This window comes from Clinocottus analis, unplaced genomic scaffold, assembly GCF_023055335.1.
Source record: "Clinocottus analis isolate CAN_PGR_092001 unplaced genomic scaffold, fCliAna1.0.p SCAF_10, whole genome shotgun sequence".
In the NCBI taxonomy this organism is placed as follows: Eukaryota; Metazoa; Chordata; class Actinopteri; order Perciformes; family Cottidae; genus Clinocottus; species Clinocottus analis.
This window is the reverse complement of record NW_027175821.1, coordinates 20,976,003-20,993,972: the sequence shown is the minus strand read 5'-3', so window position 1 is coordinate 20,993,972 and position 17,970 is coordinate 20,976,003. Positions and strand designations below refer to the sequence as shown.

General features: G+C 42.1%; 1 protein-coding gene across 5 annotated transcripts in view; it reads left to right on the top strand.

Moving 5' to 3' along the window:
- Positions 1 to 17,970, top strand: part of uvssa (UV-stimulated scaffold protein A) — a 49,643-nt gene that overhangs the window by 26,727 nt on the left and 4,946 nt on the right. For 3 of the 5 annotated variants that reach the window (XM_068594988.1, XM_068594969.1, XM_068594962.1), the window contains exons 9-13: positions 366 to 489; positions 7,698 to 7,911; positions 8,843 to 8,974; positions 11,754 to 11,937; positions 12,028 to 12,139. In XM_068594988.1, coding sequence (XP_068451089.1) covers positions 366 to 489; positions 7,698 to 7,911; positions 8,843 to 8,974; positions 11,754 to 11,937; positions 12,028 to 12,139 — 766 coding nt within the window. Of the gene's footprint in view, positions 1 to 365; positions 490 to 7,697; positions 7,912 to 8,842; positions 8,975 to 11,753; positions 11,938 to 12,027; positions 12,140 to 12,740; positions 12,903 to 17,970 lie in introns of all 5 variants that reach the window. The other 2 variants (XR_011078614.1, XM_068594978.1) reach the window with 2 other exon arrangements.

The following is a 17,970-nucleotide window of genomic DNA, read 5'->3' as shown; positions in this document are numbered from 1 at the left end:
CACTGTATGTTGACTCAATCCCACAGAGAGGAGAATCCTGCTGCCCAAGTGCTGCAGGATTTCAGTAAATAACTACCATTAGTGATAACTTAAATGTTTGACAAACATGTACATTTCAACATGTATATATATATATATTTTAGATTGAGTATTTAGATTAGTCATTTAGTAATTAGTAGATTAGTAACTTTGGGCCAATGTTGACAGACCTACCACACATCTTTCTCAAAAACGTCAGTGTACCTCTACAAAAAATATGCACAGAAATATACCGTACAAGTACATACCGTACATTTCTGCATGTTCCAAATTTGTTTATTTATTTTTATATGAACAACATGGAAACCTTACTTCCTCTTCCCCAGATGAATGCTGCTTCAGGCAGAGAGGAGGAGGAGGAGGAGGATGAGGATGATGATGATTTCAATGAGGTTCCAGAGAAAGAGGGATACGAGCCGCACATTCCAGAGCATCTACGAGCCGAATATGGTATGAGTTCAACCACCCACACAAACACTCACACACACACACACACACACACACACACACACACACACACACACACACACACACACACACACACACACACACACACACACACACACACACACACACCCCTTAAACCTACGGACACGTGCATAAATAGTGAGGTTAAGCTACAAAAGAAGACCTGCTGCTGCCCTAATCTTTTAAGTTTAACACACACACACTACAAACAAACACATGCACTAAGACACACTTCAAAGAACCAGCCTTGAGCAGCTGGCAATGTGCAGGTGAAGAGCTTTTTAAATGGGTTTATTTACAAAGCCATGGTAACCACAGCCAGTGTGTGTGTGTGTGTGTGTGTGTGTGTGTGTGTGTGTGTGTGTGTGTGTGTGTGTGTGTGTGTGTGTGTGTGTGTAGTTGAACTTATACCATATTCGGCTCGTAGATGCTCTTGAACGTGCGGCTCATATCCCTCTGTGTGTGCGCGCGCTGTTTGGTGCTGAGCAGGTCGTGTACCGGCTTATCAGAATGTTTTTTTACTAAAACAGCTGCCTGCTGCTGCTGGAATAGGTCTACACACACACACACACACACACACACACACACACACACACACACACACAGACACACACACACACACACAACTAAATCAGATGGTGAATTTAGCGTCCGTAAACCAAAACAATGATGTGAAAGACTCTTCTATTCCCTGCAGGGCTGAGGGGAGCAGGTGATAGTTTCAGTGGTTTCGTCATTACAAAAGAGTGAACACTTTAACAATGAACACAGCCATTTGAGAGATGGTTCACTGAAGTTTTAAAAACCTGAAGCAAAAAACAAGTACAGCCTTACATCTGGTGTTTTTTATCCACCCAGGTTGATTAAGCTGCTCACAGTCGCCTGCAAAGTAATGTTGGTGTATCTACCTAGGAAGCTTGAGCCTAATCCGGTCACCATAAGGGAGATAGTGGCTCTCTGGTCTCACATGCTGCCTTCACACTGCTAACTATGTGTTTTGGTGTGATTTGGAATGCAGCACAGCCTTGTAATGGAGACAGATCGTCTCTTTTCCCCGAGCATTTTACCTGTATGTATTTGATGGATATTGTCCAGTCAACACATTCATTTACCTTCACACAGTCATCACTAGCTACATATGAATAGCTGTATTGTTCCTTCTTGCATTGGGCTTGTATGGATCATATCTAGCCTCCAGATAACACCTTAGGTTAAAGGTCAAATGTTCAGGTCATTAACCGGCTGCCTGCTCATCTTATTGCAGCTATATAGTAACATGTTTTTTTTCTAAATATCAGATGGAATTTTGAATGCTGTTTGTTTTATTATCAGCAGCCGCGTGAGAGCTCCAGGCAATACTAGGCATTAAAGTCACAATGCTGCTCCGTCAGCCATATTCAAGCTGGTCACCGTCACTCATATAGATTCATATGTGAACTTCAGTGTCTTTACTGCATGTGGCAGTGCCTGTGTTAATGGCTCTGCAATAGTACATGTTGCAGAGAGTTCTGTTATTGCTGGGTCAGCCATGTTGTCGTGGCCTCTGACCCCTGGTCAGTGCTTCCCAGCAGCCTCCTGAGTCATTACATTCACACAGTCTCCTTCACCTGTGAGCGCCTCTTCTCCTCCACCTCCCTCCACTAATCAATTAGACGCTAAAGTAATCAGATTGTATCTGATATGTCCAAAACAGCTGTGTGTGTGTGTGTGTGTGTGTGTGTGTGTGTGTGTGTGTGTGTGTGTGTGTGTGTGTGTGTGTGTGTGTGTGTGTGTGTGTCAGGGTGATTAGTAGGCTAGGTAATGATCTACAAGGGCCATACCAAATTAACAATGCAACCTCTTTAATGAGCCCCTAATAGCCCTGCACTTAGATTTTACCACACACACACACACACACACACACACACACACACACACACACACACACACACACACAAGCAACTGAGCAAAAGCGAAAGAACCTGCATACTTACGCTTGTTTGATTGGTTTTATTCTTCAGTCTGTACATCTCGAAGCTGTTGATTTACGACGTGGTTCAGAGGTGGAACGGGTCATTGTCCAATCGGTTGATTAGTTGTTCAATACCTCCAGAAAGACACTGGCAGGCTCTGAATACATTCGGTTTCTGAATGTCAGTGAATGGGAATTAGTTAGCTACCATTCAAGGTGGCATCTTGTCGGGTGAGTTTGGAAGTTGCGGGGTTGTGAGGTAGTGTGAACAGGTGCTGGACTGGAGGCCTTGGAAAGTGATGACGTAACACTTGGTTGGTCTCAGCAGTCACGACGTGTCCGTTCCTGATTCGTCACGCCGCCTGAAGAAACAGGTTTGATTATCGATGGACTACCAGGTTAATTCAACATGGATAACAGATTACAGACGTTGCTCACCTTGTTGTCTATAATAGCGGCTGTTAAATTAAGCATTTTATAATGTTACTACTGCTGACAGCTGTTATTGGAGTGATAAGTGAGCGTCCAGGATCAGCTCCAGAATACCTTTTAATGAATGTATCTGTTTGAAAAGATAAAGCTGGTGTCATTCCATAGAGCGTGTTCACCCACGTGACCACATCAAGCTTTGGCGGTCATGTTGGGGTCCATGCACGGCATTGTTTTGCTGTGTTTTATGCTGCTTTTCTTAAGAAATGACCATTATATCCTGAAGGAGACACAATTTCAGTTCAAAACGGCGTGTCTTGTGGTTATTGTACTGTGCCTTATTGTTGGATGTGGGACTGATATTTCAGAATATTATCAGCTCAACAAGACAGGCTTGTACTTCAACTTGTCCAGCTTCTCAAATATGCATCTAACTTACTTCGGCTTCACTCCCGTATGAGCGTTAGGACTGTTCTCATGTGTTTGTTGATACATCGGGTTGTGGGCACGTTTCCATTGACACACTCTCGTCAATAATCTCCTTCTGCTTTTTCGCCGAGTGAAAATCAATGTCTTACACTTGTGCAAAAGGAACTGTGGATGGAAACTTGGGAGGAAGCCATGAACATGACAACTCCGTGTGGCGATGTCTGCCTTTACTCTGTGATTCATTTCAAGGTAAAATAAAACACTGGCTACATGGGAACAGCGCTCAGCACGGCAGCCAAACAGTCACTGCTGGTCCTGAATGAGCTGGAAGCGGCTTCATCCAGACACTCGTCCTGGAGCCGGAGACAGCTGTGAGGCTACGGAGAATAGTATGAACACGGGGGCGCCTGATGTTTCCACATTTGTGGTATTTCCATAACAGGTATAACGCAGAAGTAGTTGTTAATGTCCCATGGTCGATAGCAGAAATGAAAACTGTTTTACAGGAACAGGACCGGGTTATGTGATGGTAACTCGGGGTAACGGGATTTGCTGCCTTTCCGCAGCAACTGGTTGCAAAAAAGCGAAAAGCGAGTTAACCACATAAAGTGTTGAGCGAGTAAAATCAGGCGAAAAAGCGTTGCGCTTTTAGTGTGAACACGGCATAGCCTGCAGACTTTTGTACGCCATGAAACTTTCCTGTGTGTAAAAACTTGTCGCCAGTACGCAAAATCCATTGCAAATCCATTGCCTCCCACTAGCAGCAGGCTAACTAGGTGGAGCCCAAGATGGCGCGATTAAGATGCTGACCTTACTTGAACACACTCTATTGTCAAATCAACACCTCTCTGTCTGAGCTACTGCCCTGTCTGTGGCACAATCCTATTGGTACCTTCTGATTGTTTCCAAAGGTATTGTTTCGTTATTTCATAAAACGGCTCAGTATAATGTCCTAAAATAGCCAGGCATCGGCAGGTTTTAACAAATGTCCCTCTTTGAGATGATGTAATGAGTCTTACAGCTGCTTTACAGTGTTTTGCTCAAGGGGACGAACCCCTCACTTTATTGACACATGCTGCTTGATGTTGTATCAGTGTGTGGAGAGAAGTTGGTGTTTACTATGAACTACGGGAGCTCAAGGAAGTGGACGCAGAATCATATCGTAGTTTGAAATAATTGATAAAAACAATCATATTGCCCAGCTCCAGTTAAACGCAATCTTTGTGAAGTTTTCTACAAACTAGTTGTTGCTGTTGATAACATCTAATAATATATATTTGATCTAATTAAAAAAATAAATATTAGTTTGAACAACAATAACATTTTTGTTTTTTAAATGAGTCCTTGTTGTTCCTCTCCCTATGTCGTCAGTTCATCTGTCCTCTCTCTGATCACGAAAGCCTTTCTCTTGCTCTCTGTCTTTCTCTGTCTCTTTTCATCTCAGCCAGAAGATCACATGTCTCATTTCTCTACATTTCCTCTCCTCTTTCTTTTCTTCTCTTTTCTTCACTGCTCTGATTCTCCTTTATTTCCGCTCTCTTTCTATCTGTATCTCTTCCTCCCTTTCTTCCCTTCTGTCCTGTTCTGTCATTCTGATTATCAGTCCTCTTATCCCTCACTCTGCTGTCAGGACACTATCTCTCTTTCTCAAATTAACATTTTAATTACAGGCCCTGCTTAACCCGTGAAAATCAATACCTCTTTTTGCCTTTCCTTATTCGCTTTCTCCCTCGCTCTCTTTCCCTCAAACCCTTAACCCCTCTTTTCTCTCTTTTTCTGGCAACCCCCCTCACACAAACACACAACCATACACATTTCCTTCCATTGATCTGTGCGTCTTAACATCCACAACATCCAGACAAACCTCCGCCATGTGGCCGTTTGAAAAGAGCAGATTGTGTCGGTATTTCACCATCCTACAGAGAAAGAGGAGATGAGGGGAGGTTGTGGTAACCGACAATCATTGACGATTGAAATATTTGGTTCTGTTTGAAAATTGAACATTGAAATGATTTAAGGTAATAAACAGGGCCATAACCAGGTTTCAGGAGCCTAGAGCTGTAAATAATTATTATGTTCATGGTGGATTAATTTGCAATTAATTATCTCGATTTTCAAGTCATATTTGGTCTATAAATTGGCAAAAAAAACAGTGAAAAATGACGTCCAGGTTCATAAATGTCTTGTATTCTACAATAATAACTCTCCAAAACCGAAACTATTACAATTATGATAATGTAGGACCAAGAAAAGCAACAAATTATCACTTTTTTTATTCATCATGAATGGATTATCAAAATAGTTTTTGTTTAACCCTCTTTCAAACAACTAAACAATGAATCGACTATCAGAAATGTGTGACGAGAAACAAAGTTTAAAAACAATGAACACCTTTTCAAATGTGCTGCAAAGTGAATGGCTCACACGTCTCTCACCTCCAGCAGGCTGTCAGCATGGCCCCGGCCCCGCTGGAGACTCAGAGCTAACATGCTGCTGTGATAATAATCAAACAATAAACAACGAAAATGTTTATTGATTAAAATGTTGTCAATCTAATAATCTATAAATTAAATTAATGGCTAACAGTTTTAGGCTCAGCTTGAATAAACTGAAACATTTTGTATTTTTCATGACTTTCAGTATATCATTTTTTTTAATCGGGAAGGCCCCGATAGCATCAGCCCCAGGGTCCTAAAAACCTGTGCTACACAGCTGTCTGGTGTCCTGCTGCTGGTCTTGGCCCACCTCAGACCGCAGGTGAAATCATCGCTGGACCCTCTGCAATTTGCTCACCAGCCTCATGTGAGAGTGGATGATGTCATCATCTACCTGCTGCAACGAGCTCAGTCGCACCTGGATGGAACCGATGTTTCTGTGAGAGTCACTTTCTTTGACTTCTCCAATTAACACCATCCAACCATCACTACTGAGTGAGAAGCTGCAGGGGGTTGGGGTAGACTAGTCCACCATCTCCTGGATCACTGACTACCTCACAGGTAGACCACAGTTTGTCAGAATGGACCGTGTGCTGTCTGAAACGGTGGTCAGTGATGTTGGAGCCCCACAGGGAACTGTTCTGTCTCCCTTCCTGTTCACCCTGTAAACCAATGACTTCCAGTACAACACGGGGTCATGCCATCTGCAGAAGTACTCTGATGACTCTGCAGTGGTCGGGTGTATTAAGGATGGACGGGAGGAGGAGTACAGGGCAGTGGTGAGTGACTTTGTGGAGTGGGCGGTGAGAATCACCTGCTTCTGAACGTGAGCAAGACCAGAGAGATGGTGGTGGACTTCAGGAGGAAGACAACAGCTCCGAGACCTCTGAGCGTCCTGGGAGAGGACGTGGACATGGTGGAGGAGTACAAGTACCTGGGTGTCTCCATCGACAGCCGACTGAACTGGAAGACCAATATCAACGCTGCCTACAAGAAGGGGATGAGTCGACTCTTTTTCCTGAGGAAGCTTCGATCCTTCAACGTGTGCAGCAAGATGCTGGAGTTGTTCTACCAGTCGGTTGTGGCCAGTGTCTTGTACTTCGCCATTTTCTGCTGGGGGAGCAGCATTGGAGCCGGTGACACCAACAGATTTAACAAACTGGTTAAGAAAGTCAGCTCCATCATCGGCTGCAAGGAGGAGCATCTGGAACAGGTGGTGGAGAGGAGGACACTAAAGAAACTATTGTCCGTATTGGACCACCCTCTCCACCTCCTCCTGCAGGGTCAGCACGGCACTTTCTCCGAAAAACTCATCACGCTCCGCAATTAATCACCTCTGGCCAGATCTGTGGATTAATTTTCACTGTACACACACACACACATATATATATATGTGTGTGTGTATATATATATATATATATATATATATATATATATATATATATATATATATATATATATATTAATATATATATATATATATTAATATATATATATATATATATATATATATATATATATATTAATATATATATATTAATATATATGTGTGTATATTATATATATATATATGTTACATATATTTTACATATTTTGCACATTTTGCACTCTGTTTACATTTAATTTAATCTCCTGAAGGCAACATGACAAACAGCAACATGACACACAGCAACATGACAAACAGCAACACAATCTTTAACAAATTATGTTGCACAATCAACCCTTTGTGAGTTTGTTAAGCTAGTGCCGCTTTCTTATTCAACACACATTTTTCATAACTTATGTTTATATAAATTCTTGTAGTAAATGGAATAATGACTTACACATGATTGGATTGGATGGGACATGTGTTTCATGTAGGTGTTATTGAAGAGTACCAACAGGCCAACAGTGTCCCATTACACTACAGTGTTCAGTACCTTCTGACCTTCTTGTCTCTGTTGCAGGTTTGGATCCCGCTCCTTCCACTTCAACAGCACAAATAAGAAAAAAAACTCCTGCTCCTCGACCTGCAGCTCCTCGACCTCTGTCCTTCTCCTCATTTTCCTCTCCCTCATCCCGGCGGCTGAAGCGACTTAGAGAGGAGGATCAGGATCCAACATGTGCAGCTGCCACACTGCTCCACCTCAAACAGACGCTCCCTCTGGCTCCTCTATCCAGGTACACTGACTGATCTTTCACCTGCTCTCATCTCCCTTCACCTCCTCTGACCTCTCACACATTCTCTCCTCCGTTCACCTCCTCCAGTTGGACTGAGGGTACACCTGCATTCTCACAGCAGAAATGTACATTCAGTGTCATTTTCAACTGGTATAGAAACTTTAATGCATTTTCTGACTCGAGTGTCACTGAGATGCACAAAAACAATAATAATTTAAAAAATCAAGATATTGTTCTACTTTGGTTGTAAATTGCAATTTAAAGCCTGTCAGAGTTTGCCACTTTAATGGCCTTAATCTCAAAGCCTAGGAGTGTGATTGGGACAAGCAACGAAAAAATGAATCACTATCCATTAATGATTACACTACTGACCTTATTCTTTGCCTGAACTAGGGCGGATGCGCATGGAGTCATTTTGTGGAGGTGGCGACGTGAAGCAAAGTAATCACACGTCTGCTCTACAACAAAAATGAGAACACAAATTGATGCAATGTGGAAGCACCCTAGTTCAGGAACAGAGAACGTTGAATATTTAGAATATTTTTACCGCTTAACCTTGCCGACAGCCCTTTCTGACGGGGAAATGAACTGAAGCCCTTACATCCATCTATCCATCTATGCTCTCTTCAAAGCCACAAGACTCCTGTGACTATATATATAGACAGAATGTAACTATTATTAAGTACTGTATATATTATTATTAATATTATTATTATTATGTACAGTATATATTAATATTGCACATGTTTGAAGTGTTTTTTGCGGTCTACTGCCTGACAGCAGCAGGAAGGAAGGAGTCCATAATTGCTCTGATACACTGACTGTCGTCTTTTTTTCAAGCCAGTATATATACATAGGGGTTTCCATCAAATGTTGGATTTGTTTGTGCATCGAGTTGCTTTAACTCTCCCTCCACTGCTCCCTCCTCCAGCAGCAGCTCCTCAGGTCCCAGTTCATCTCAGTCCAGCTCAGACCAGAAGGCTATCGATGCCCCTGTGGTTCCATTTGGTTTGGACCTGTACTACTGGGGCCAGGACCAGCCCAACGCTGGCAAGATCATCAAGTAATGCGACAAGAGACACACACACACACACACACACACACACACACACACACACACACACAATGCACCACTGATATACACAAAGACAGCTATACACATGACTGCAGTTCAGTTAGATGTGTGTTTTGTCTTTCACAGTACTTCATTTGTATCAGGAGAAAGGAGTTGTAATGCTAATAAAACAGTAGAATTATAACCTTGGATGTCTTTCTCAGAATGTCTGAATAAATGTTAGTTCATATTTTTCAGCATCAAATCAACATTTTTCAACTACATTATTGTGCTTTATAAATCAAATATATGTTTTTTCTTCTTTCTTTTTACATGTAATTCCAAACAGCAGTAGCCCTGAAAGACAAGTGAGAGAAGAAAAAAAAAAAAAAATCATTTTCCTAAGTCTGAACTAAATGTTTTCTCTCCTGTGTTTATGACTTACATGAAACAATGTTTTACAGGATAGTTTTTCTTTGTTGTTGTAATAATATGTTTGGCCACTAGAGGTTGCAGTGCACCACTCCGCCCTCTTCTAAACAGGACTACAAGTATTCACCTTGTCTTCTGGAAGAGTTTTGATATTTCCATGTTCTAAAAATACACATATTGCGCGTTAACAAGTTGAATAAATTAAAACTCAACAGGAAAAAAACATTAATACTTTTAGTCCTATTGCAGCAGATTTCATAAAATAAACAAATATAAAAATAAAAATAAAATAGACACCAGGGCCCTATTTTTCATACCTAGTTCAACAAAGTCGATCAAATGTCCTGTTATCCAGCTTAACCTACTGAGATCATTGCCGTCAGGTTTCCTGAAGGTGGATCCTTCCTCAAACGGTCTCGTTCATTCTAACCAGACGTCAGTCCTCAGGATAATTGCGCGTGTTGTGAATATTCACAATGCGTTTGCTGTGAATGCAGCATGACACCGTCCCGCTGCATGACATCAGCATCACATAAGATCAGGCAAGTTAAATGTGTCAGTGTTGGGAAAATGTATCAGATGTAATTTGAAGTGCCTCATCACCCAAATCAATCAGATTATATCTATTTAAATGTGCCTGCTGGCAGCAGTATACAAATTCATACACACGTATGAGGATATATGTACTGTATGCACATATCATGTACTATATATGTGTATATTAATGTTTGTGTTTGTAGATCACCATATAACTAGGAGTTTAAATGTGTGTATGGACGGATCAGGATGTAAGTATTATTCATAACCAGGAATTCAATCAATTGAAGCAGTGTGAATCAGAATCAGAACCGTTTATTGCCAAGTAAGTTTGCATAGACGAGGAATTTTTCCTGGCAGAAGGTGCTCAACATTTGACAACAACACTAAACAATGAACATTTAACTATAAAATGTATGTATATATATATATATATATATATATATATATATATATATATATATATATATATATATTTGTGTATATATATATATATATATATATATATTTGTGTATATATATATATATATATATATATTTGTGTATATATTTGTGTATATATATATATTTGTATATATATATATTTGTATATATATATATATATATTTTTATATATATGTATATATATTTGTATATATATGTATATATATTTGTATATATATATATATATTTGTATATATATATATATTTGTATATATATATATATATTTGTATATATATATGTATATATATGTATATATATATGTATATATATTTATATATATATGTATATGTATGTATGTATGTATATATATGTATGTGTGTGTGTGTGTGTGTGTCTATAGATAAAACAAAAGAAAGTATAAAAATGCAGATAAGAACAAGTAAGTAAATAAGTAAGTAAAAACAAGTAAGTAAATAAGTAAAGATGCAACAGTAAAAAAACAAACAATAATAATAAGTAAGTAAAGTGCACAGAATGAAGTTATAGATTTGTATGAAAGTGACAGGTGAAGGTGAAGTGACGAGTGTGTTTAGGGAAGGGAAGGTCGTGGGGGAGACAGAGTCAGTCAGTGGACCTGGTTCTGTTGATGAGCCCGACTGCTGCTGGGTAGAAACTGTTAGTGTGGCTGGAGGTCCTGGTCCTGATGGACCTCAGCCTCCTGCCAGAGGGAAGGGACTCGAAGAGTTTGTGTGCAGTTTGAGAGGGGTCGGCCACAACCTTCCCTGCCCACTTCAAAGTCCTGGAGGGACGGCAGATTGCAGCCAATCACCCTCTCCCGCTATTTTCAGTAAAAAATAAATTGTATGTATTCCTATCATTAATCTAGGTTATTATAACTTATATCGCTCCGTCATCAATGAGCAAAGAAGATGCTTTTTGTCCGGAGGGAGTGGCCAACTTCTCCAGTGAACTTTCACTAAACCTGCTCTGCACCAGGTTAGGGGATTTCGATGTGTTGCTATGGTGACTGATCTAAACTTGCTTCAAGGAACCGAAAAGCCTGATCAACGTCATCTTATCCTGGAAATGATCCAGCTAACTCAGTAAGCCAGGTTTGAGGAACAGGGCCCTGACAAGACTTTCTTTTTCACCTGTTTTCACAGATGGAAAAAAAGTCACTAAGAAAATAATAAAAAAAGATGCTGGCAAACTTAACTTTATTTAATGAAAGTGTTTCCTGGCCAAATCTTTTTTTAAGATAAGAGAAAAAACTATTTGGATCATTATTACTCGCCTGCCTTGCACGGCTCCCATTAATAGAACTGTTCTACTGGGTCTTCGATGGAGGTTTCTGAAACCTGCTCATGATGTGAGGTCCCATGTCTTGTCTTGCAGGACGTCCTCTCAGCATCAGTTCTGGATTCCCATTGATGTGGATGAGGAGGTGGAGAACAAGGAGCTCCTGGCAGAGAGCAGCAGTAGATACATCTCCTTCCCTGGGAGGTTCACTCCTGTCAACCATTACTGCAGTGCTCCACTGGGCAACGGGAAGCTGTGTCAGAGACAGGACCGCCTCAAGGTACCAGGAGGAACACAGTCATTTAGCAGACATCAAGTCTGTTTCTGTTTGTTTTCCTGTCTGTTTGAATGTTAACACTTTGTCCTTCAGTGTCCTTTCCATGGTCCAATCATTCCCAGAGATCAGGAGGGGCAACCCTGCAGGCAAGAGGACCGACTGAGGGAAGAGCAGGACAAGAGGAGGAAGAGGGAGGAGCAGCCTGGTGAGGAGTTACACTCACCCATGCACAAAATTCTTCCTGCATAGAGGACTGCATTCGCTCTTATGCCCTATCTTAGTTTTAAAGAGTCATTTAGAGCTGCACCCATGCATACTAATGAATATATTAATGGACAAAAGGAAACTGCATTTGGATAAACAGGTTACAGCTTCAGGAGTTTTTCACTGCTTGTATCAACCTTTTAGGTTTTCCTTGTCTCCCGGGAAGTTTGGATTGTGATTAGTCTTCAATGGTGATGACTTGACGACATTAAAGTACAGCACACGAGTTTCTTTTCACATTTGTATTAACATTATATGTTTATATAACCCTCATGTAGCCACAATGGAATGATCCATGTTTCATTACCACACATACTGACTTGAGATTGGCAATCTAATAAGAATTGTTTAATTTACAATGCATCCATCCATCCATTATCATCCGCTTATCCGGGGTCGGGTCGCAGTGGCAGCAGGCCCAGCAGGCCGACCCGAACTTCCCTCTCACCCGCAACACTTTCCAGCTCATTCTCTGGGACCCCGAGACGTTCCCAGTCCAGTCGGGAGATATAATCCTTCCGGCGTGTCCTGGGTCTTTCCAGGTGTCTCCTACCAGTTGGACGTGACTGGAAAACCTCTAATGGGAGGCGTCCAGGTGGCATCCTGATGAGAAGCTGAACCAGCTCAGCTGACTCCTTTAGACACAAAGGAGTAGCGGCTCCAAGCTCCCTGCTGATGTCTGAGCTCCTTACCCTATCTCAGCGGTCAGTAAGCTATTGCTCGCAAGCCATATATGGCTCTTCTGGTGATGGCATATGGCTCCCAGACAATGTTGAGTTGAAAAAAAAAAAGTTTGGAACTGATTTTAAAATACTTTTGATATTGCTTAATAATACCGTGTCATTTTAAAGTAAACAGACATTAGTTTTGAAGATAAATTTTAGGGGTCGGGAACCAATGGCTCGCGAGCATATGACGGGTCATTGTAAAGGTGAAGAAATCAATTTGATCAGGTAGCCAACTAGTTTATCTGCTTCAACCGTTGTAACGGAAAAGATGGCGAAAAGAAAAAAAGACGATGGTTACCGTGCATCCAGGCTGCGTGGACGGAGGAATTTGCATTTGTGGATAGAGCAGAATCTGCGGTATGTCTAATATGCAATGATAAAATTGCATCGATGAAATGGTCAAATATAAAGCGGCAGTTCGATATGCACCATGCTTCATTTGCATCAAAATATCCAGCGGGGGACAGCAGGAAATAGGCATGCAAGGAGCTACATGAAAAGAGAGCCATCCTGAGTTTTCATTGCATCCTGCACCAGGAGGCGCTTTGCGCTCAGACGTGTGGCCAGCAGCACGGTGAGGTGATGTCGCTGCTCATTGGAGTGGTCAACTTTATTGTTGCCCGAGCTTTAAATGCTCGCCAGCTCAAAGCTCTGTTAGAAGAAGTTGGGAATCACTATCCCGGTCTGCTTTCACACCGCAACGTGCGTTGGTTGTCAAGCGGGAAGGTGCTCAGCCGATTTGCAGCTTGCCTGAGTGAAATCTGGACTTTTCTTGAAATGAAAGGTGTCGGGCATCCTGAGTTAGACAACACTGACTGGCTCCTGCAGTTTCACTATCTCGTGGACATAACTGGCCATCTGAACCAGCTCAATGTGAAAATGCAAGGTATTGGAAATACAATCTGATCCCTTCAACAAGCAGTGTTTGCATTTGAAAGCAAGCTGGAAGTCTTTCTCAGTGACATTGAAACAGGTCATCTTCTGCACTTTGAAAGACTGCAACAATTTAGAGATGCATGCTTCACAAGTGACTCCACTCAACATCTGGATCTCCAGCAGCTAGCTGGCTTTACGTCCTATCTCCTGCAATCATTCAAAGCACGTTTTGGAGAATTTTGTGCGCGCACTGGTCTTTTAAAGTTCATCACTCATCCACATGAGTGTGCAGTGGACAAAATCGACCTAACATTCATCCCCGGGGTCTCTATCGGATACTTTGAGCTTGAAGTTGCTGATCTGAAGGAATCAGAAATGTGGATGAGTAAGTTCAAGTCACTTAATGGAGGGTTGAAAAGTTTTGCGCGACAGGGAGCAAAGCTGGCGAGGGAACACAAGTCGACAGAAATGGAACAAGCTTCCTCTGACATACCACACAAGCAGCGTGTGAGTATTGCTGTATTGACCATGTTTGGCTCTACATATGCACGTGAGCAGTCATTTTCGCATATGAGAAACATAAAGACCAACCTATGCTCACGTTTAACTGAAGGAAGCCTTAACGCCTGCATGAAGCTCAACCTCACCACATACTACCAGACTACAAGGCCATCAGCAAAACCATGCAGCACCAGAAGTCGCATTAAAAGTAAGACATATTTAATTTATTATATGTTAAAAATACTATATGGCTCTCAGTGAAATATATTTAGAAATATTTGTCTTTTATGGCTCATCCAGTCAAAAAGGTTCCCGACCCCTGCCCTATCTCTAAGACTGAGCCCTACAGAGGAAACTCATCTCCTACCCTATCTCTAAGGCTGAGCCCGGCCACCCTACGGAGGAAGCTCATCTCGGCCGCTTGTATCCGTGACCTCGTTCTTTCGGTCACGACCCAGAGTTGGTGACCATAGGTGAGGGTTGGAACGTAGACGACCAGTAAGTGGAGAGCTTCTCCTTCTGACTCAGCTCCCTCTTCACCAAGACGGACCGGTACAGCGCCTGTTTTACTGCTGCAGCCGCACCGATCCACCTGTGCATCTCCCGCTCCAGTATTGAGTAATTTACACTCATCAGTTCTAAATAAAAAATGAAAGCTGGAACCAGCGACGAATAGCTCGTCCCTTTGCGCGTCAGGGTTACTGCGGACCGACGGGACGATGCCGACCGATGTGGCCGGGAACATCTGTAACCATCAGACAGCACGTCTCTACGTTAGACCTTTTTTTCTCGTATGTGAATCTGGAAGTCTTTTGCAAATATTCACTTCCTGTATGTACTATGTGGCACACACAAACACCCAACATGTTGCTCTATATCAAGTGTAGACACGTGTGGCACGTTGACAATGAGGGAAAAATAATCTTGTTTCATCCTCAGGCCAGAACCTTTATCAAGCATGGCACGTTTGGGACAGATTGGATCAAGTCCAGTGAAGTTACATGATTGTTCAATGGGAACCACGTCGTAAAATAGCCGTTATTCCACCGCTACGCCATTTAATCAAAAGTAAAGCTTTTGATAACTTTTAATACAACGGTCTGAAGATCATACATTTGAAGTGGATCTGATAAAATTCCTAAGAGGAGTTTGTTAAAGTATATAGCACCTAGAAATGGGCACAAATGAATGAAAACCCTTCACTAGTTACCTGTGGCCGTCGCATCTGTTTCAAAACATTGGTACTGGCGTACCATACTACGAACATCCAGGACATGGTAAAACCATCCACCCCAGCTCAGACACTTTGCTCGGCTTCTGCCAATCAGCTTGTAGCTCCGTCACTGCGAGCTAAACACTCAACAAAGTCACGACTGTTTGCTTCCTGTCTCCTCGATTGTGGAATGAGCTCCTCATGAACATCAGGACAGCAGGAAGTCTCTACGTCTTCCATTGCAAACTAAAAACACATCTTTTTGCGCTACCTTTCTTGAATAAGAAAGGTAGCGCAGCAGCAGCACTTTAGTAGCACTTAAAATGTCTTACTGATAGCACTTTGTAGTTTGACTTCATTCAAGAAATTGTACTTTCTTGATTCTTGTTGTTCTGAGTTTGTTTGTTGTTTTCATCACCTTTGACAAATGCAAAGTTCCATGAGTTTCTGGGCCTTTGTAAAAGCCTTTTAGAATGGCAGAATATTTTGGTCTGCAGAGTTTATGGTCCCGAGAGGCTTTTTTGTAGAACTCATTCAGTTGCAAATGTGTGTCGAATTTCAAATAAATTGGGCATTCAGGGTGAGAGCAGTTGCCTTTTCATCCAGCCAAGGGGTGCTAGCGAGTATTCTTTTCATACCCGATCATGGGACCCATGAAATATCACATTTTTCACCAGTCCTGATATGCATGCCAAATTGTCTTGATTTCTGAGTATGATAAAGCCCCCAAAAAGGCAATTAATTTGTTGGAATAATAAACAATACCGTTTCAACAGGGCCTTCGCGGCCTGACTTTGTCGGTGCTCGGGCTCTAGAAAGACAACTACTAGCTAACAACAGGGCAAGAAAAGGTGCATTTGCTCATTTGTTTTGTCAAATAAACATTATTTTATGGTCAGCTTATTTGCTTTTTCTGGATTCCATCCATATCGGTTCGTTCGGTGAGCAACGAGGAGAAATATGGTTGAACGCACTGGAATTAAAACATGTTTCTCAAAAGAGCTTTAACTGTTTCTAGCTATTGCTCAACTATCCTCAGAAGTCATGTTGATGTAGATTATTGTGGACACGACATGTTTGTGCCCTGAGATTTGAAAAAGATTTGACCCTTTTTTGTGCACCAATAATAATGACAAACCGACAAAGTCAGACGTTCTGTACAGTACCGGTGTCTGATTGTCTGTGTGTTTGTTGTTCACCAGCTGCCTGCAGTGTCTTGTTAACCACTGTGTGTGTGTGTGTGTGTGTGTGTGTGTGTGTGTGTGTGTGTGTGTGTGTGCGTGTGTGCGTGCGTGTGTGCGCGCACATGTGTGTGTGTGTGTGTGTGTGTGTGTGTGGCCATGGCATGCAGTCCAGTGAGTTGTGAAATAGCATCTTTTGTTACCAACTACACTATCGATCCATGAGTCAATCTCACACCTAGACATATACACACACACAAGCGCACACACACACACACATCAATCTCACAGTAGGGGGGGGCAGCCTGACTAAGTTGATGGACCGTTGGCTTCAGATCCCTTCACTGTTCAGTCACACAAACAACACTCGCATGTATATACAGTGAGGTTAAACAGGCAGGGAGGAACAGCCTTGGTAGTATTTTATGGCGAGTTCACACTTCAAGACTTTACCCCTCAATGTTTTTAGAGTCCCCGAGATGAAGTCTGAGTCAGAGGCAAATTTGTTGTGAACAACATGTACAAAGACACCAGGGCCCTGTTCCTCGTACCTGGTACAACAAAGTCCATCAAATGTCCTATTATCCAGCTTAACCTAACGAGATGATGGACTACAGGATATGTTGGTTCCCTGAAGGTGGATCCTCCCTCAAACGGTCTCGTTCATTCTGACCAGACGTCCGTCCTCAGGATAACTACCCATGCACGGTCCTCTTCAAATTGAAGCTGGCTTTTTTGTCTGGTGGAAGTGGCCAGTTTATCCAGTGAACTTTCACTAAACCTGCGCTGAGCCAGGTTAAGGGATTTGGATTTGTTGCTATGGTGATTTTTCTAAACCTGCCTCGAGGAACCGGAAAGCCTGATCTACGTCATCTCATCCTGGAAGTTATCCAGCTAACTCAGTGAGCCAGGTACAAGGAACAGGGCCCTGACAAGAGGCATTGCAGATGCACTCTCGATATCCATCTGATCTGTCGGGGACAGCAGCCTAGCACATGTGTTGCAGTCGCAATGTAAGATAAGATCAGATAAGATAATCCTTTATTAGTACCTCAGTGGGGGAAACTACAGTTTTCATAACCGTGGCTGCACGTAATGACCAACACTTTGTATCAAACTGGAAACCTTTGTGCTAAGAACGGTCTTGCAGACAGTCCTCCAGTTCGGCCAAAGGACCCAATTGAATACGATCGGCAGTGTTGGTGGGTGGGAAGTTGGTGAAACTCGTGACTCATCGTACTCCAGCTGGAGTCGCTATGGGGATAGCATGAAG